Source organism: Molothrus ater, chromosome 19, assembly GCF_012460135.2.
Source record: "Molothrus ater isolate BHLD 08-10-18 breed brown headed cowbird chromosome 19, BPBGC_Mater_1.1, whole genome shotgun sequence".
Lineage (NCBI taxonomy): Eukaryota > Metazoa > Chordata > Aves > Passeriformes > Icteridae > Molothrus > Molothrus ater.
Genome location: NC_050496.2, coordinates 4,876,617 through 4,896,035, shown reverse-complemented (window position 1 = coordinate 4,896,035; position 19,419 = coordinate 4,876,617). Strand labels below are relative to the sequence as shown.

The following is a 19,419-nucleotide window of genomic DNA, read 5'->3' as shown; positions in this document are numbered from 1 at the left end:
CATTGGTTTTCAATTTTAAAGACAAATATTAAAAAATCTTTAAAAATACGGACTCACAGGCAGAAGGACACTTTAGGGGTTCAGTGCTGGGAGATCAGGGAGAGCAAGAGTCTGCAAAACCTGTGTGGATTGGGCTGCAGGGCATGGGATTGCATGGGGGAGGAGTAGCTGTGCCTTCAGCCACAGCCTGCAGAGACAACACAGCCACAGACACTCACTTGCTATATTTATTGCATGCAGAATGACCCAACTGGAAAACACTCTGGCTCTCCCCCCTTTGTGGGCACAGCCACATTTAACCTACTGCCCGTGAAGTTCTCACAATCAACCCCTCTCTGGGCTGATCAGGGAACAGCACCTGGGGGCTGTGGGGACCCCTCCGTGGCAGGCCATGACCACGTTTTCTTCCTCGCACGGCCGAGCTGTGTTGGGAGGCAGGTAGCTAAGAGAGAAGAGTAGGCAGCCCTAAATGCTAGATGCTCCATTGCTGTGAGCCTGCTGCCTCCATGGGGAGAGGTGTTCTGAAGGGATGAACTCCTGAAGGAACCAGCCCCAGTAAGTGCCTTGGTCCATTCAATGCCTGAACCGCGAGAGCCTGGGGGAACGGCTCGCCTGGTGGTAGCGCTGATACCCCTCCGACGCGGCTGGGAGCAGCAGCAGGTGGCTCAGAGAATCCTTCTGGCAGAGGGCCATGGCCTCCTTGTAATTTATCTTCTCTTTAGTGACAGGGTCAATGAGATCTTTTTCATAGTTGGACTCATCCTGGAGCCTATTGGCGAGGTTGCTCGTTATCATCCCTGTCTGGACAGCTTCCAGAACAGGGATGCGACCAGTTTTCTTGGGATCAATCAGCCCTCCAGTTAGATGCTGGACTTGCAGGTAGGGGAAAGCACTGTCCTTGGTCATCCAACCCTTCTGAACTGCTTCCCCCACAGACAGCCTTCGCTTGGTCACTGGGTCCTCAATGCCTGTGAAAGCTTTCTGGGCATTGAGGAGTCTCTGCATGTAGGTCCTGTCAATCAGCCCCCTCTCAATCGCCTTATGGACCGAGAACCGGTCCCTGGAAATGAGGTCTATGATTCCCCCTGTGGCAGCCTGGGCTTCCAGGAGCTTCTGAGCTGTCATGGGATCGAGCAGCTTCTTCGCAACGGCAGTCTTGATGTTGTACTTGGTGTTGGTGGTGGTGTCGTACACCCCAGCGATGGGGGATGTGTCATCACATATTCCCTTCTGTGAGGCTGGGGGGAAAAAGGTTTGGGTTTGGTGGGTGGTGGGTGATGTGAGTGGGGATTTGGAGATGATGGAGCCAATTGAGAGAGATGAGGGAGGCTTGGTTTCCCCAGCCACTAGCAAGGCAAATTCAGAGATGGGAATCTTGCCATCCCGGTACAGCTGGTACTCCTCCTTTGTGATCCTCCTCAGCCTTAGAGCATCATCGATGGAATACTGCTTTCCACTTTTCTTGTCAAGGAGAAGTGAGATCTCCCCATTTGGGCCCAAGGTGGTGACTTCTTCCCAGTCACATTCCAGCTCTTGCAGCTGGATGTACTGGCCTCTGTCTATGATACCTCGCTTATAGGCTTCGTATGGGGACATGTCCTTCCCCGTGTCAGGGTCCAAGATAGAGATCTTGGTGGAGAGGTTTGTCTCTCTCATCTGGGTCTCATGATTGATTTCTTCACGGTTGACCTTTGACTGGAGATCCCGAATGAACCTCTCCTTGTTGTAGATCTGGTCCTTCTCCCTAAGGATGTCTGCCTCCAGCAGGGAAACCTCATGTTCCAGCTGCTTCTTCTTCTGCCTGTCATTCTCAGTCCGTTGGCTGAGCAGTTTGGATTCCTCCCGAAGGAAGAGAACTTTCTGCTGCTTCTGCCTCTCCAGCTCCCGCAGTTCACTCTCCAAGTTGGCTCTCTCCTGGATGGCCAGGTTCCTGGCTTTCTGCAACTCCGTCTCTTCACGAGCCCAAGTCCTCTTCATGCCTTCAGCTCTCTCGATCTTCTCCCGGAGCCGCCGTACCTCTTCTTCTACCTTTTGCTTGGCTGCCCTCTCCCTGCTCAGCAGCTCCCAGATGCGTGCACGTTCACTCTCCAGAGCTCTGTCCTTTTCCACTCGAATCACCTCCTTGTAGATGGTCTTCTCCTGGGATTTTGTTTTCTGCAGGACATCGACTTGCACCTGCAGGTTCTTGCATTCTCTCTGCAAGTTCAGCACCTCCATCTTCTCCCGGTCCAGCTCCAAGCGCAGATTGCTGGCAGACTGTTCCAGGACTGGATCCTTCTCCAGCTTGACCACTTCTTCCATAATGATCTTTTCTTGCACTGGGGCTGGGCTCTCCTCCAGCTCCTTTATTCTCAGTGTAATTTGTCTCATCTCTTTCTCCAGTGCAAGCCTCTTGCTTCGATCCTCCTGAAAGTTGAGCAACTTCTCTTGCTCTTCCACCAGCACACGAACCTGCTGCACGTCGCGTTCCAGGCGACGCCTGTTGCTCACCTCTTCATCCAGACTGCGTCTCAGCCTGCTGTGCTCATCTCGGAGCTTTGGATCCTTTTGGGTAAGTATCACCTCTTGAACAACCACTTTCTCCTCTGGCTTCCGCCTCTCCAGCAGCATGTATTTGTTCTGCAGGTCATAGATGGCATCCTCTGCAGCTCTCCTCTTCTGGGACATGTTACGCACCTCCTGACGCAGGCGATCGGCTTCTTTTTCCAAGAGTGGATCATTCTCATATCGGATGACTTCCTTGTTGACCAGCTTGGTTTCCACCTTGGATCTCTCCCTCCTCCATTCATCCCTTTCCCCCTGCAGCCTAATGAGCTGCTCCTGGGTCCTGCCATTGGTGTTCACAAGTTCATTGAGCTGCTCTTTCAGCCTGTCAATTTCTCTGAGAATCTCTGGACTCTTTTCATGTTTCACCACCTCCTCTATGACCTCCTTAAACTCCACCTCTGGTTTTTGTGACCTGAGGACTTTGAGCTCTGCTAAGGCCTCTTCCAACTCACTGTCAATCTTTGTCCTTTTCAGAGTGACTTCCTGCAGCTCCCTTTTCAGGTGTGCAATCTGCCTCTCTGTTTCAGGGTCCACCAGGAAGATCTCGTTGACCCTCTCTTTTACCTCTATCCTGGGCTTTTGCTTCTCTGCGATGCTGTACTGGGTCTGCAGCTCTCCCAGCTCACCTGTCAGCATCAAGTTTTTGCTCCTCTCTTCCTCAATCAGAGTTTTCAGCTTGGAAGTCTCTTTCAATAACTCTGGGTCCTGCTCTACCTGTTTCACCTCCTTAACAATAATTTTGGGTTCTGTTGTTTCAATCAGTCTTTCCACCTCCTCAATCTTGTTCTTCACTTTCACTATCGCTTCTTCTGCAGACTTCCTTTTGAAGGATTCCTCATCGATTTGTAACTGCAGGGTCCTAACAGACTTGAGCATTTCTGGGTTTTTCTCCAGTTTGATGAGCTCCTTCACCACCACTTTCTCTCGGATGTTGGGCTGCTTTCGCTCCAGCATGTGCAGCTCCCTCTTAAGCTGCTCAAGTTCCGAAGCAGCAGCCAAGCTTTCCTCCTGGAGATGCTTTATCTCCTGACGAAGACTGGCTGCTTGGCCATCCAGGCTTGGATCCTTCTCAATTTTTGTGATCTCTTTGGTGAGGAGCTGGGCAGGAGCGACCTTCTTCTCGCTCTCCATCTGGGCAAGCTTACGGTTCATCACATCAATGTCTTCTTGCAGGCTCTGCCTCTTTCTGCCTTCCTCTTCAATCTGCTGTACCATCCTAGACAGGTTGCTCTCCACCTGTGGGTCTCTGTAGTATTCAATCACCTCTTTTTCTTCCACTCTTTCAATGGGCTTCTGAGTTTTCAACATCAGCAGCTTGTTTCTATGTTCCTCCAGGTCCTCTTCAATCCTGGCCACTTTCCTCCTTTCCTCCTCCAGCTGTGATTTCAACCCCTCAGATTCCCTGCTTGTTGTGGCTTTGTTTTCAGCTTTCTGGGCTTGCTCATGAACAGCTTCAATGTCCTCATGCACTTCCTTCTGCAAGGTAAAAAATTAAAAGAATTTAAAAAAGGCAGGCAAACCAACCCACTCTTTTAAGGTGACTCAGAGGTTTTCTAAATGGCATTGCATGGTGGGAGACAAAACTGGCTCAGAATCCTCAGGCAGTCTTCAAATAAGGCTGTTTGTAAATGGAAAGTGAAGACACAATCCCATCACCTCAAGCAACTGAGTTGGTGGTGTGGGAAATTAATTCGTAGAAATTGGGTCTTCCCCTTCAGATGGAGGTGCTGCAGCAGCCCACAGAGGTGCTTTGTGCTGCCTTCCTGTATCTGCAGCCAAGGGAGAGCATCACAGCCAGCCCCCAGCTTAATCTCTCGTGCTTCCTGAACCCAAAGTCACCTGGTCCTGAGATCTTTCCTACAGGTGGTTCAAACCTTAGAAAAGTATAAAAATCCTATTGCTTTGAAGTGCTTTCAGAAGGTTGTGAGCACTAAATTCCAGCCACACCCACAAACAAATCTGAAATTCTCAGCCTGTGATCACTGATTACCTATGGCTAGGAGTACTGGACTTAAAAGCCCTATTATTTTTTTTTTCCAAGCATAAAATTCAGCTTCAGTAATGAGCTGAGGGCCACCAGATGTGATGGGAGTCACAACCCAAGATCAGTGTCAGTGAAACTGTGGTTTCTTGTGGTCTTTTACTCAGAGGGGTTTCCATTCCTGTCCTTCCTCACACCTGGATGTGGAGACTCAGGGAGGGGTGGGGGAGCCCCAGGTGAGCAGATTTGAACCCCAGTCTAGAGCACCCCAATCTTGCAGTGAGCTTTAAGCTGGTACCTTCTCCACGATCTTCTTGGCAAACTCCAGCCGGCTGAGCTGCTGTTTATTTTCTGCTGCCAGCTCCATGTAGAGCTTGGTGACATCATTTTCCTGCAAAAGAAAGAGTGGTGAGAGCCTTGTGCCCTCATCCAGACACAGCTCTGTTGCATGGCAGACTCTGCCACACCTCTTCTCACCTGGACCACTTTTGTGTATGTCATAGTTCTAGAGATTAGTGTCTTCCCATCTGACTCCTTAGAGAGACAGTGTCTCAGGACTCCTGTAGGAGATCCTGTCCCTGTTATTTGAATGTCTGTTAGATGCCTGCAGGCCTACACAGGGCCCAGTCTTCCAAATTCACAGATGGCAAAAGTCTCAAGGTGATGCAGAGCTGGGGTGTAACTGAGAAGAGCACAGAGGAGCTCTGGCTTCTTTCTCTCCCCCACACACCTACCCTGTAAGTTTTATCTTCATACACAATGTGGTGAGGAGGCAACATCAGCAATCTCAACCAAAGGTGCCAGGCACAGCCCTAATTCAGGATCTCACATTCAGGATCTGTCCCTGCTGCTTTGGCCCAGGGACAAAGGGATCCCCAAGGACTCTGACTCTGGGATTAGGACCAAAATCAGTGGTGGCTGTAAGAGTGGATTAAGGCCTTGCAGAGTACATTGGGGCATGGGTAATGAGCTGGACAATGGTTTCTGTGTCTTCATGTTAACATTTTACCTGGGCCTGGATGCTCTCCTGCAGGGGGGTTACCCGCAGCCTCTTTGCAGCAGAGTCGGTCAGGGAAGGGTCCAGAGAAGAGCTGTATTTGCCAGCTTCAAGCTCATAGTCCTGTTCAGAGCAGACACACAAGAATCAGGTGGGATCTCTTGGGTGAAATGCTAAGGGAGTGACAAATGGGAGAACCCATCCTTACATTGAGTGTGGACTGCACATTCTGGGACAGCCTGATCAGGGCGTTCTTCTCAGGCTCCTTGCTCTGGATCTCCTCCACCAGCCTCTGCAGAAGACACACGTGGTGTTAAGGACACTCTGAAATCCAGCTCCCCAGTAATACTCCTGCAGCCTAGAGAATCAGCTCAGCTGAGGGAATGGTGGCAACAGGAAGACATTTAGGAAGAGTCTACAGGGTTTTAGGGTATCTCAGCTGTGCTATAACTTGCCTAGGACTTCTCACACTGATTTATCACAAATAAGATAAATAACAGCCAACACAGAAACCTCCACAACTCCTTGCCTGAGCTAGTGAGCATAGAGTCTGATCAAAGAGAGAAAAGTTAAGGACTTGGATACAACATCTCAGCCTGAGATGCAATGTTTCTGGATCTGAAAGTGTCCTCTCCAGGGAAAAGACTTCAACCTGGCGGTGACTGGCACAGATGAGGACACCAGCACTGTAGATAAACCCAGCAAGGTGAGATCCACCAGGTAACACCATCTGTGAGCTGCAATCCTTCTCTACGTCATTCACTGTGGTGAGGAGCACAGCTAGGAGCTGGCTGGTACTATTTTGCATGTGCTGTTCACAAGCAAATTGCCCCATCCCTGTAAAGTTACAGGCTGTTCTTGCCCTGGAACACACCTTCTGTGCCTGCAGCTTGTAATTGATCTGGCTTGGCCCATCAGTGGTCTTCACTTGGTGCTTGGGTAGGTTGTTCATCCAGAACATCAGGTTCTCATTGGAGTTTTGGAACTGCTGGTAGGTGAGGCTGATGTTCCTGAGAGTCTTCTCTCTGCACAGCACAAAAGTGGACAGGAACATTAAGGGGAAGGGCAAAGAGTCATGTGCAAGTTCCTAGGAAGGAAGGTGAAAGGTGAAAATGTCACCACAACAAACCCTAAGATAACAAAATCGAGGAGGTGACAGCTGATGCCTGAGTGGGGAGCACAACTCTGGAAGCTCAAAGCCTGTGCTGTGAATAGGAAGGTGGCAACTGCACAGAAGGACACACCTGGTCCTCAGTATTACAGGACTGGGGTCAGGATCAGGGTCCTGCAATGCAGAACATACTCAGGTCTCTGACCCTGCCCCATTGCACCTTAGCCAAAGGAGCAGAGATGCCCCAGGGGTGCTCACCTCTGGTCCAGCTGGTCGGCCACAGCGTGGTAGCGGTCATTGAGGAGCTGCACCTCCCGCTTCTGCCGGGGCAGGTCGGGGCAGTACTCCTGGAAGTTGTTCTGCACAGCACTGCAGCTGTGCTCAGCATCCTTGAGCCCCCTGTTGAGCCTCAGCACACAGTCCTCCTGGGCCACCAGGTCCCGCCTCATCTTCTGCAGGGCAGGAAAAAAGACACCTTGTGTTTGCATCAGTCAGAGCAGCACCCAAACACCCTCCTTAATGTGCCACTGACTGGGCGGCACTGGGGGTTGGCCAGGCTCTCCAAGTGAGGTGGAAGAGGTGGAGCAGTGAGGCTTATTCACCAGGGAAGCTGGGGAGCAAGGTGGCTTGGACAGTGCACTGGGAAGTTTTGGGGAAGGCAAAACATCAGGTCACTGTGGGTGCCAAGGATGGGGCAAGGAGATTGGGAGCAGGAAAGATTAGGGAGAGGTGTGAAGCAGAGCAACAGGGATTGGATGCTAAGGGGGTCATGATGCATTTTAGGGACCACAAAGGGAGGGACAGAGGGACAGAGTGTTTTGCTGTCCAGTGAGAGCAGGTCAGCCTGCAACACCAACATTAAACCTTCAAGGAAAAAGTCCTCAAAAAGGCTTCATTGCTGTGCCTCAAGGTGCTCTATTGAATCCAGCTCCTCCCACTCTGGTCCCTGAGCTCAGGGATCTCCCCCCCTAAGGAGAAGCCTCATGTTCCCCTACCTGCAGGTCATTGGCCCGATCCTGCAGGGCATTGGGGGATGCAGGAATGATGCTGTCCTGAGCCAGCTTGGCCTCAAACGTGCTGACAATCTTGTCTGTGTTCTCAATCTGAGTCTCCAGGTTCAGGGCAGCCTTAGCCCTGGGAAAGGGGAAAATGAAGGACAAGGTTAGTTACAGAAACCCCACTCTTCTTCTCTTCTCCCTTTGATGTTTAACCTTACTTAAAATTAGAGCTTCTGCAGTCAGAGAACAAGCAATGTGCACTGACAGCCCTGTCATGCTGCTCACAAGTCAGATATGTTGCAGTTCACCACAAGCAGAGCTGGGACACACACCCGTTGTGGTGGATTTTCCGTGGTGAGGGGATCTCCTCACAATTACCCACAGGAACTCCTTCAGAGGAGTCCTTTGATGATGATGGGAGGTTTCCAACTTGTGCTGGATCACAACCAACACTCATATAGATCAAAAGCATTTTCTGTCATGCTTCTGTGTTGGCACACCTGTGCAAAGACATTTCCTTCCCTCATCCCCATCACTCACTTCTCGTTGTACAGGCTGGAGAGCATTTTGACATCGCTGTATTTGCTCCTGAGGGCGTTCAGAGTGACAGGGAGCTGGGAAGCTGAGGTGCTGCTGGGTTTCTTGGAAAGGTAGGTCTCACACTCCTTTTGCAAGGCATCCTTGGCTGCCCCCAGGTTCTCAAGTTTCTTTGTTGTTTCCTGGCACACCAGATGGAAGCACAGTCACCCAACACAGCCAGAACAGCGCTGCTGTGAGTGGAAATGTGTTTCCCTCAGGGGCAGATTCGGCTGTGGGGCTCAGGGTGTGGTGCCCCTCCAGTAAGGAGCTGCCCCTTGGGGCACAGCCTCATCCAGACTGTGGCTGTCTGGCAGCAGCAGGGTGTGGGAAAGAGATCCACATAGACAGATGGAAAAAACCTGGAAAAAACCTGCCTGCCTGAGCCCATCCTGCTGCCAGAGCCAGGTAAACACCCACAGATGAAGATGTAACAAGCTGAAATACTGCAAACCCAGACCTTGACCCAGAGGAAAGGAGGGGGCTCCAGGGCACTGCCTCTTTTCCGTCTCACTGACATTTACAGGTCTGTACTTCCCATCAGGTGAGACAAAGCTGGCCCTTGGATTAATTCCCTTTATCCTTTAGTCTCTTTGTGACAGACCTGAGAGTGTAGGGTGACACCATTCCCGGGACTGCACCTGGACCACAGCTCTGAAATGATTGGACCCTCTTGCTCCAGAGCCAAGGAAAGATCCGGCATTTCCTGAGGGTTTCAGTTGGTCCCATTTCAAGGGTTCAAGCCAGCCTGAAACCCTCAAATCTGCAGCGTGGTTTTCTCCTTTGGAGCAGCAGCTGTCCTCTCCAGTGTTATTTCCATGCTGTCCTGCTTTGGGCCAAGGACACAGAGCTACCAAACTGCTCCTGCCCCAGCTCACCTGCTGCTGCTTGATCCTCCTGCCAAGGTCATCTGTAGGGTCACTGTAGTTCACAGGAGACCTCACTCGGTTCAAGACCTCCTTCTCTACCTGGACCAGGTCCTTGCCCACACGATCCAGGCTGCTGAGGAGCTGGTCAGCTTGGGGATCATCCTGGACTGCTGGAGGGCTCCTGGACAGAGCTGCAGTGAGAAATAGCTTAGGTTAATCCCCAGGTTTTAGCTGTGCCATGGTGAGCCACAGCTCCAAAGGAGGGACAAAGCCAAGTGCTGCCATGCAGACACATCCCTTCTCAGCTTTGCCTTTGAACTGCAGCTGTGGGAATAGCACAGATAACCCAGGGTTGGGATTTAGCCACGGCTGCCTGCTCATCCCACAGCCCCCAGCTAGGGAAGAGAACTGCAAGGGACCCAGATTACAAAGCAGGTTTAATTAAAGTTTCTGGATAGGCACATCCCCCTGAAATCCTAAATACCCTGCAGCTGTTGATGGAGCTCAGAGGCTTGAGAAGGGCAGCAGACTTTAAGTGAATTGCTGAGACAGGAGTCAGGTTATCTTTGCCATGGAGGAGAAGGCATCCTCCCACAGGGACCTCTGCAAGTGGCTGTGTGTGAGCTGCAGGTGCTCTGCCCACCCTGGGTGGGTGCTCTGCTTCCAGAGCTGCCTCTGGAGAGCGCTGGACTATGCAGGTGACAAACCTTGCTGGCTGGGCTGCACCTGCTCCTTGTGGCTGCGTCTCAGGGTGCTCTGAACCGCTGCTCGCTTCTGCTTCACCGTGTTCAATTCTCCTTCCAGCCTGTGAGCAGGGAAAGGCATCATCAGCCACTGACAGAGCCCTGCACAGCAGCAGCAGCAGCTCCATGGCTGTGCTGGGGAGGTGTCCCCAAAGGCAAGGCAAGGCGTCCTCAAAGGCTGGGAGCCTGCAGCCTGCTGTAACTCAGAGATGTCCCTTAGGAAAGGGAACAGCAGCAAGAGCAGCTGGGTGGTTTGAGCAGCTGAGTTCTCTAAAGGGAGCCAGTGTTTCCAGCTCTCAGCAGAAGCTATCAAAGCTGGAAATGTGTTTGATATGGTTGCAGTGCTTTGCAGCCTTGCAGGAAACAAGGACAAGTGGCTGCTGCACTAGAAATGCCATGTCTCACTTGTAAGGATGGTTCCTGCCTAATGAAACTAGGGCTGGGTTCTGCCAGAGCTGGAAGGACCAAAAAATATTTCTGGGTGAGAAAGGACTCCTGGAAGCAGGAGGAGGGGGAACAGGAAGGACCAGGCTGGTTCTCATCCCTGCTGTGGACTGTTCCAGCTAAACACTGTGTGCTAAAACCAGCAATTCCCAGCTTGCCTGGCTGCTGTCAAATGAGGGCTGTTCAGAGGGACTGAATTTGGGGTTTAAAACACTCATGAAACGCATAAATCCTAAGGACTCAGTAGTCTGGGATGTGTGAAGAGGGGTGCACACAATGAAGCAATCACACCCATGGCACTGGGGACCCAAGCCCCCACTTTGGGCATGCCTGCATAGCTCTGAGTCTGGGCTGTGGCCTTTCCTCAGCACTTGAGCAGCCCTGATTTGCCCAAACACCCGGGGCCATGATTAGAGAGGCAGTGCCAAGCTCCCTGCACCCCGCCCCATCCTGTGGGAACGGCAGGAGCTGACAGAGCAGGCAGCAAACCCACAGAGAGGCTCAGGGAGCACTGCTCAGTCTCAGCTGGGGCTGGCTGAGAGCAGATTCCACAGATAACTCTGTCCTGTTTGGCAAGTCCCAAGCTCCAGACTGATTCTGCAATGAATTTAGTCAAACCTATGCAAGTCACATGTTTGGGTGAAGAAATCAAGCCTGATTGCCAGAAAACTCATTGACAGTGAGGTCTGTGCAGTGTGCAGGGATGTTGAGGAATGGTAGACACCTGGATAAGACACTGGGTGCAGGCAAAAATCCCCCTCCAGGAGGGATTTAGTACTAGATAGTCAAGAGGCCTGTCAGATGCTGTTTCTCTGCAGTCAGGCTGGTTATGACCCAAGAGAGTCCAAAATATCTCTCTGGGTCAGGGTCTCTGCTGCAGACTCACCTATTGACCTTGTCTATGGACTCAGGGTCAGGAGGAGGGATGGAGAAACAAGCAGAAGGTGCCTCCTGGACCACACCAGTGCTGCTCTGGATCACCCACATCTCTGGGTTGCTGTTGTCCTTCAGAGTGTACTTGTCCCCTCTGGTCAGCTGCACCTGGGAGGGGACACAAAACCCGGTGAAAGGCTTGGCTTTCTGGCCCGAGGACAATTCCTCACACCACAGAGCCAAGATCTGGAGCAACCAGAGAACAATCCAGTTCTCTGTCCTTTCTGAGGGTGCTGCTGGTCCAGCCTCACCTCCCCAGCATCCCAGTCACAGAGGGTGTCCAGGGTGAGGGGCTGAGAGGGACGTGTCCTGCGCAGTTTCAGGGGGCTGATCTCTTTGCTCCTTCTCTTCAGGTCAGTGATGCTCTTCTCTGCCTGCTTCAACACCTTCTCCTCGTTCTAGACAAAACAGGGGAGACAGAGCTTGTAGCCAGGTTTGGGTAAGAAGGAAGGGGAGGGTCCCACTACAGCAGGCATGATGGGAACAATTATATGGGACTCTTTGTGGGGTGGAATTGGGAGTTTCTCCATTCTCAATCCCTCCATGTCCCTCCTACCCCTTTCCATTCCCAACACTCTCCTCAGTTTCCTTTGCTCACAGATCTGCCATTGAGCCTGGGTTAACCTTAGGTGAACCCACACTTGCATATCAAATATCCTGCAGGAGTTTTCCTTTTCAGAAATGGAACACCTGCCAAGAGGTGGCTGCATTCCAGTGTCAGAAAGTACCAAGATTCCAGCATCTCATGAGAGCCAAATGTGTTGCATACTTGGGAAGATACCATGGTGAACGTGTCCCTTCCCTCTCTCCAGGGCAAATCTTCCTTTCCTATCTACATCTCACCCCTGAGGTCAGATCTCTTTATTCCCTCCCTTGCCCTTGGCTGATGAGAGTGCTGAGGAGATGGGAGGATCTTTCCCTGTGGGATGCCAGGCCCTCTAATCCAAGTGTCTTGTGTTAGGGACAGCACATGGCTTCTCCCTGCACTTCTCCTTTACTCTGATGGTGACCTGGGGCCTGGCTGTGTGTCACTGATGGGGACAGTGCCATCTCAGGGCAGTGTGAGCAGCATGGATCCCCTCCCTAGCACAGAGCTGGGCTGAGCTCTCCCTGTAGGATTATTCCCCCACTTCTTCCCCTTCCCCTCTGTCATTTATTGGGGAGTTTTTAACTTTGGATTTAACTGAGGTCTGGCTGGTGCCACTAGCCCTGAAGGCCCCACCTCCAGCTGAAGCAGCAGATCTGACACCACCCCAGGGCTGTCTTTGCTGAATTTGCTGTATTTGGTGTCCAGGTCAGAGCTCATCTTCTTCAGGGAGCGGCTCACAGCCTCAGCATCATCCTGGAACTGGAGGTATGGGTAGGGAAACAGTCAGGCATGGGGGGACATCACTGTCCCCAAGTCCAGCGGGGTCTCTCAGTTCCCAGCACCTCTAAAATATTCTATTTTGAGGGGCATTTCCCCAAAATACCTTTACTAGGTGCAAGCAAAGGGCCTCCCATCCTCACCCCTCTGCTGTCTCTCCTCCCAGCCTGCCCACTCTGGCCTGACCTGCAGAGCCATGGCCCATGAATTTGCTTTTTACCTTCTTATAACTCTCCACACTTTTCAGTTGGCTCTCCTGGCAAATGCAGAGATTCAGGAAATTTTGCCACTCGTTCTTCAAGGCTTCCTGGTGAGCCTGTGGTGGGACAGAGCACATCTCAGTGGGTTCCAGCTGGTCCTGCCTCCCCCACCACAGGTCTCCTTTCCTATCCCAGAGATCAGAGGAAGAGCAGAGACAAAGCTGTGCCCAGGCACTGCCTGATGCTGAGCCTGAGTGAGGACACCTCCTGAGAAGGACCTGGCTCACACAGAGCAGCCATCACTTCTCAAGTGGTCTCAACTCCAGTGGTGTTGGGCACTGAGAGCCCACCACAGCCTGGCACTGCATCTGCAGGCTTGGAAATCCAGCCTTGGAGGATGGGAGCTGCTTTCACGTGGGAGAAGTCACACCATGTCAAAGCTGGAACTTCCCAACGGTGTGAGGGTGGCTGCACTGATGTGTGTGAGCACCTGGGTGAGAGCTGGTCCCAGCACAAGATGTTGGCCACAATCTCCTGGACATTTTGGAAATGGTGGAGGCCCTGTACTTCCCTCAGCTTCTCTGTAGGGCTGGAGCAGGCAGAAGGATGCTGCAGTGCAGCCAGTGCAGTGTGGAAGGAAGGAGTGACATAGCTGCAGGGAGAGGTGAAGGGGTCTCCTCTGCCCCACCACCTGAGGCACAGAAACACTCTCATTGTCCCACAGGGCTGGGAAGGGACCCCCTCTCCCCACCTGGATAGGTTTGATGGCTGGGTGCTTCAGCTCAATCATCCTGTCCCCATCGTCCTGGAGGTGGTTCACAAACTCCTCCTGGCTGAGCAGCTCATTGGACTTGAAATCCTGGAGGGGGAAAGAAACTTTCTGACCTTGGGAGCATGCAGGGAGCACAGAGGGGTCTCCTGGGGCACCAAACATAGCAGAGGTGAGGCTCCCAAAGCACAGACATCCTTGTCTGTTTGTTTGTTTTTTAAAACAGAAGAGGCTAGGCAGAGCTAAAACAAATTAGACACATTTGGGCCTCAGAGAGCATCAGGGCATTCGTTCAAAGCATTTTCCTATGAAATTATCCCTCTCATTTTCAGTGTCCCAGCACATGGCAGCCACTGGGTGTTGTACTGTGGCTACTGAGACTGATGTGGCACTGAGCCCTTCCCTTCTGTCAGACCATGGAAAGCCTCCCTGGCAGTTCTCCAATGACTCCATGTGCCAGCTCAGGGGACAGGAGGGGTCCCACAGAGCGGCTCGTTCCTAATTCCAGCACCCTGGGGGTCTCTTCCCCCTCTGTTTTGGAAAGCCTCATGCTCAGGGCTGGTGGTGGCTGTGCAGGAGGCTGGGATGCAGATCGCCTGTGCCAGGCACCCTGCAGATTCCCTGTGCCAGGCCTGGCCAGCCTTCCATGGGCAGGACACGCTGGCAGCCCTGAGGGCTCACCTCGTACTCACGCCGCACGCTCTGGACATCCATCATTTGGTCACTCCAGTCCTGCTTCAGGATCTTGGTCTGCTGCTCTGTCAGGTAGCCCAGCTCCTTGGTGCAGCCCTGCAGGTGGTGGTAGAGGCTGCCAAGGCTCTGCCCTCGCCAGATGGAAGCTTTCTGCCCACACACAGGACAGAGACAGTGTCAGTGCTCAGCCTGGGGAGTCCCTTTCCCCTCCTCCTCTTCCTCCCCAGGACCACGCTCCCGTTGCACATCCAGCAGAAGATTCCCAGAAACCTTGGTGAGAAATCTGCCACCACTGGCTCTTATCTGATAGGGCTGCTGCTCCCTTTCCCTCCTCACAGACATGATGTGTTTGTCTAACCAGAATCCCAGGTGTGGGCTGGTGCCTGGGGCAGTCTCAGAGCTGGCCCAGCTCTGCTGAATTTCCCACAAATCCCATTTTCAGCATCAGCTTCATGGGCCCAGCTGGGTAAATCCACAACTTTCTTCCTGGTCACCTCTTTGCCCTGGGTGCTCATTTCCTATCTGGAACCCTTGTTAGGGATCAGGGCAAGCCTCCACATTTGCAATCCTGATTTGGAACAGTGTGTGGGCTGGGCTGCATTTCCTGGTGCCTTCTGGTCCCTGTGCTCATGGACACAGAGGAAACTGCAGGTCCGTGACCCACGAAGAGGAGAGACATGGATCTCACCCTCTGCACTGCCCTGAGGACAGAGAGTTCTTTCAATTTACACCTATCCCAAGGAGGGAAGGAAATGGGGAGATGATATGAGGGGCACCACTTTACTGTGCAAGCCCAAGGGTGGCTCCTGCTCTGAACTGGGTGTTCCCTGCCCATCAGGGATGGTGTTACTCTGCTGTAAGACCCCATCTGCTCAGAAAACCACCTAGAACCTTACCAGCAAGTCCTTGTACTGGCTTTTTAAATCTGCCACATCCTGGGTTTCACCACAGCCAAGACCAAGGAGGTGAACAAAAAAAAAAAAAAAGATAAAGAAAAGCTGTTAGCAAAACATGTGGAGAATGCTGATGAACAGATTTATGGAATGTGCTTTAGAAATCATCCAGGAGCCACCTCCCAGGCCCTCTGCAGAACAAGGGTGGACATTCCCTGTGTGGAGGAGCAGATGGGACACAGGGCCAGCAGTGACACAGCCAGCAGGTCCCCAGTGCAGTGACAGGACAGAGGGGACAGAGGGGCCTTACCCCGGAGCGCAGGTTCTTGATCTGGAGCCCGTAGGCCTCGATCTCCTTCTGCAGGATGTTGTGCTCAGCGATTTGCTTCTCCAGCTCCGACATGCCGGGGCCATACTGCCCTGCATCGACTTGTTTCTGTGCAAAGGAGGCAGGGCAGACACTAAAGCCAAGGCTTCATCTCAGGGAGAAACCCCAGGCAGTGCTGGCGGGGCATGGAAAGATCTGGTACCTGATAGGGGCCCAGCAGGAAGGGAGGGGATTTTTTTGTTGTTTCCCATCCTTGCTGTTGGTTGCCATTTCCCCAGCCATACACAGGGGCAAAAATAACCAGACACACAGCCCTGGGCTACAGACCTGAGCTGAGCCTGCCCCCTGCCACGGTGACAGGCATGGGATACACTTAAAAACCATCCAGCTTTCAGGGGAATACAAACTGCCTCCAGTCTGGGAACTCCACATACCCAAACCTTGCAGTGTGAAACCCTGAAAGGTAGGGCTGTAAAATCCTAGGAGACATCACCTTCTCCATCCCTTCATCCCACAGCAGGACTCTCTACCTGATCCCCCTCTGGTAACTCTTAACCTGGAGAGGTTAATTCAGAGGGTGCTCCAGAGGGTTTTAAGAGGTAGAAGGAGAGTCTGTCTTTCACTTAGAATTATTATTATCTTATTAATTCTATTTATTTATATTATTATTTTTATATTATTATTTTAATATGATATTATTTTGTTGTATTATTACTGAGTTATTACCACCACCTCCAACATCCTTGCATTATGCTGAGCATATATATATTATTTATGTTTATTTTTATTATTTAAATTATTATTTTTATATTATTATATTATTTCTAATATTATTACTGAATTATTCCCACCACCTCCAACATCCCTGCGTTATGCTGAGCATGCATATATTATTTATGTTTATTTATATTATTTATATTTATTATTTTTATATTATTACATTACATTTTTCTATTATTACTTAATTATTCCCAGCACCTCCAACATATCTGCATTATGCTGAGCATGCATATATAATTTATGTTTATTTTTATTATTTATATTTATTTTTTACATTATTATTTTTCTATTATTATATTATTTTTATATTATTACTGTATTATTCCCACCACCTCCAACATCCCTGCATTATGCTGAGCATGCATATATAATTTATGTTTATTTATATTATTTATATTTATTGTTTTATTTAATTATTTTTATATCACTATATTAATTTTTATATTATTACTGAACTATTCCCACTACTTCCAATATCCCTGCATTATGCTGAGCATGCATATATTGTTTATATTTTATATTATTTATATTTATTATTTTATATTATTATTTTAATATTATTATAGTATTTTTTATATTATTACTGAATGATTCCCACCACCTCCAACATCCCAGCATTATGCTGAGCATGCAGTGGCTGGCACAGCCCTAGAGACAACAGCACCATTGTCTGGCCTGGCAGGAGATGGAGAGAACACCCAGCCCCAGGTGCTGTTACCATTTTCTGGTCCAGGATTCTGGCCCAGTCCAGCCTGGGCCCCAGCTCGGGGAGGTTCAGCTGCTCGTAGAGGGCGCGGTACTCGGCACAGAGCTGTGTCACTCGCTCGTGGAGCTGCTGGATGCTGCAGGGGAGAGGCAGAGGTCCCCGTGTCACTCAGGGTGCAGGAGAGCCAAGGTGGAGCCCAAATTTCACCCCCAAGGCTCAGGTGCTGTCCCTCTGTGGCACTGGCCTCCTTCAGCATGTCCAGCCCTTGTCCTGCTGTTCTCCATCTCCAGGGATGCCTCAGGAATTGCTGCCCTCAGGATGCTGCAGGGAGCTCAGGGCTGCCCTTCCCAACTGGGGAACTTCCCTCCTGATTTCTGAATAAAGGGCTGGAAGTGAGGGGAACAAAGCACCAGAAGCCAACCAAGTTATTCTCCCACTCCAACACACACCTCTGGCTCTGTGCTTGCCCCAAATTAAAGATATTTATTTTAGGGAAGGCAGAGGAAAAGGGGATTTGCCCTGAGAGTGGGGCCACATTTTAGCTCTGCATTTCTCTAGTATCTTTTATAAGGGCTCCCAAAAGACTGGGGCTTCTTGGGCAATCACTCTGGCATCCACCCTGCATACCAATATCTTTATAATAAACTCGCAGAAAAAAATTATTTCAAGGCTAAACTCTGTGGGAAGAAGAGTGAAACTGCCACTGATGGCAAGGAGTGGAGCTCATTCCATGTCCTGAGGAGGGTCCCAATTGCTCAGTGCCCTCATCACACCTGTCCCTCCACTGTACTCACTCTTTCTCTATCTCAGGAGCCTGTGGGTGTTTCAGCCTCTTGGCACGGTCCACATCCAGGAAGAGATCCTTCAGCAGAGTCTCAGCTTCCTTCAAGTTCCTGGCATTCTCTGTCTGGAACTCAAAAGCCTTGTTCTTCTGGTGATTGCTGGAGTCCTGGAGGCCAGGGAGACAGAGGAGAGAGCCTGGTTGGACCACAGGGACCTCCCCACACTTTCCTTGGCCAGCACAGAGGCTCTGCATCCTCCACAGAGCAGCCACAGAGGAGCCCTGGTGCCCAGGCTCCTGCCCCAGCCTCTCCTGCCAGGGGCTTTGTGGGTCATGCTGGCAGCCCCTGGGGCTGTGCTGCCACAGCTGAGACAGCCCTGGCTGTGCAAAGCCTCAGGCATTGAGCTGAAAGAATCTGAAAAGCCTCAGGATGTTGCCCCAGGGGCTGGGAGGCTCTCTGGGGTGTCTGTTCCTCCCCAGCCTCAAGCCAGCCCCCAAACCTGCAGCAGCACACACAGAGCAGACACCTGACCTGCTGGAGTCCTGCATGCTGAGCGTTTGGGACTTTCTGTGCTGACAGACTCTGACCCCCAGGAGAACGCTGCATTTGACCTGAGGCACTGGAGAAGGCTTCCAAAAATGATTGATAGCACTGGGATTATGGGTGTGGAGTTTGATTAGAGGTGTGCAATATCACAGGGTAGAAAATTTAGAGTTTAAGGTCTTAGAATATAGTAATATATATAAAGCAAGATGGAGGTTTTAGGGTGGAGGCTGGTTCCTTCTTCTCCACCTTCTTCTCAATGGGTTTGTGTGGTGTCCTGCACACTGCATTTCTAGGCAAATCCTTTCACCTCCCACCACCCCCTGCCACGAGTGACCTGCTTGAGTCTGGACTGAGTCTCCAGGATGTCCTTCTCCACCTGGTCAGCATTTGTCTGCATGCGGGAGATGAGCACGGCCAGCTCGTTTGTGGAGGACCTAGAGAGGGAACAGCAAAGCAAGGGGTGGGTAAAGGTTCAGCCCCTCCATCCCTGCCCAGGACCTGCCCCAGGCCTTCCCCCATGTCCCCTGGGTCTCTCAGGAAAGAGTCTGAGCTGTGGCCAAGGGCATGGGCACACACAGGTGTCAGTGCCTGCTGCTGCCCTCAGAGCTGCTGTGCTCAGAGTCTGGGGGTGGGATTTTACCACCACCCATCCCCTCTGCACAACTCCTTGCTGCAGATGCTCCAAACTTTGTGTGGATTCAAAAAAACATCAGAGTGGGGAAAACAATAGGGAAAAAAAGGGGAAAAAACCTGCTGTAGGGTTCCCAAAAGCACCAGTATGGGGTTGGAAGACCCAAAGCGACAGAGGGCTGGAGGCCAGGGGAGCACCCTGCAGAGGCAGCACGATATGCTCACCCTCTTTGGGGGTGCTCCCCTGGGTGCCTGCCCTGGGTGCTGCTGGCACAGGTGGGCTCCAGCCCATCCCAGACCTGCCATCTTGTTCCTGCCCTTCAGCCCAGAGCTGCCATCCTGGTCCATGTGGAGCTCCCCACAGCTGGGCCCAGGGAGACACTGGAGAGCCCAGTGCCACCCCAGGACTGGGCTGCAGGGCACAAGGACTTGCTGTGCAGACCACAAGCCCCTCTGGGTGCTGTAGACTGCTGTGGTGTTTTCAGAGCTTGGGGAACAGCACAAAGCTGAGTCAGGACAGGTTTAGG

General features: G+C 51.5%; 1 protein-coding gene across 1 annotated transcript; it reads right to left on the bottom strand.

Annotated features, from left to right (window-relative positions):
- Window positions 1-209: 209 nt before the first annotated feature.
- Window positions 210-18,674, bottom strand: EVPL (envoplakin). Its single transcript, XM_036394645.2, has 21 exons — window positions 18,597-18,674; window positions 17,729-17,883; window positions 16,947-17,070; window positions 15,431-15,556; window positions 15,124-15,162; window positions 14,216-14,377; window positions 13,517-13,624; window positions 12,786-12,881; window positions 12,422-12,547; window positions 11,451-11,597; window positions 11,153-11,307; window positions 9,787-9,884; window positions 9,089-9,270; window positions 8,175-8,353; window positions 7,632-7,770; window positions 6,895-7,088; window positions 6,400-6,550; window positions 5,734-5,817; window positions 5,538-5,648; window positions 4,827-4,919; window positions 210-4,023 (listed from the first exon to the last, which is right to left on the bottom strand). Exons 1-21 carry the CDS (start codon window positions 18,657-18,659, stop codon window positions 574-576), a joined length of 5,982 nt encoding a protein of 1,993 aa, XP_036250538.2. The 5' UTR covers window positions 18,660-18,674; the 3' UTR covers window positions 210-573.
- Between the last annotated feature and the right edge of the window lie 745 nt (window positions 18,675-19,419).

Coding starts and splice junctions, on each gene's coding strand:
- EVPL (XM_036394645.2), bottom strand. CDS start 18,659: ATGCAGACAAATGCTGACCAGGTGGAGAAGGACATCCTGGAGACTCAG. Junction 12,548..12,785: donor GTGTGGAGAGTTATAAGAAG/GTAAAAAGCAAA, acceptor CCATACCTCCAG/TTCCAGGATGATGCTGAGGC. Junction 11,308..11,450: donor GTGACTGGGATGCTGGGGAG/GTGAGGCTGGAC, acceptor GTCCCCTCCCAG/GTGCAGCTGACCAGAGGGGA.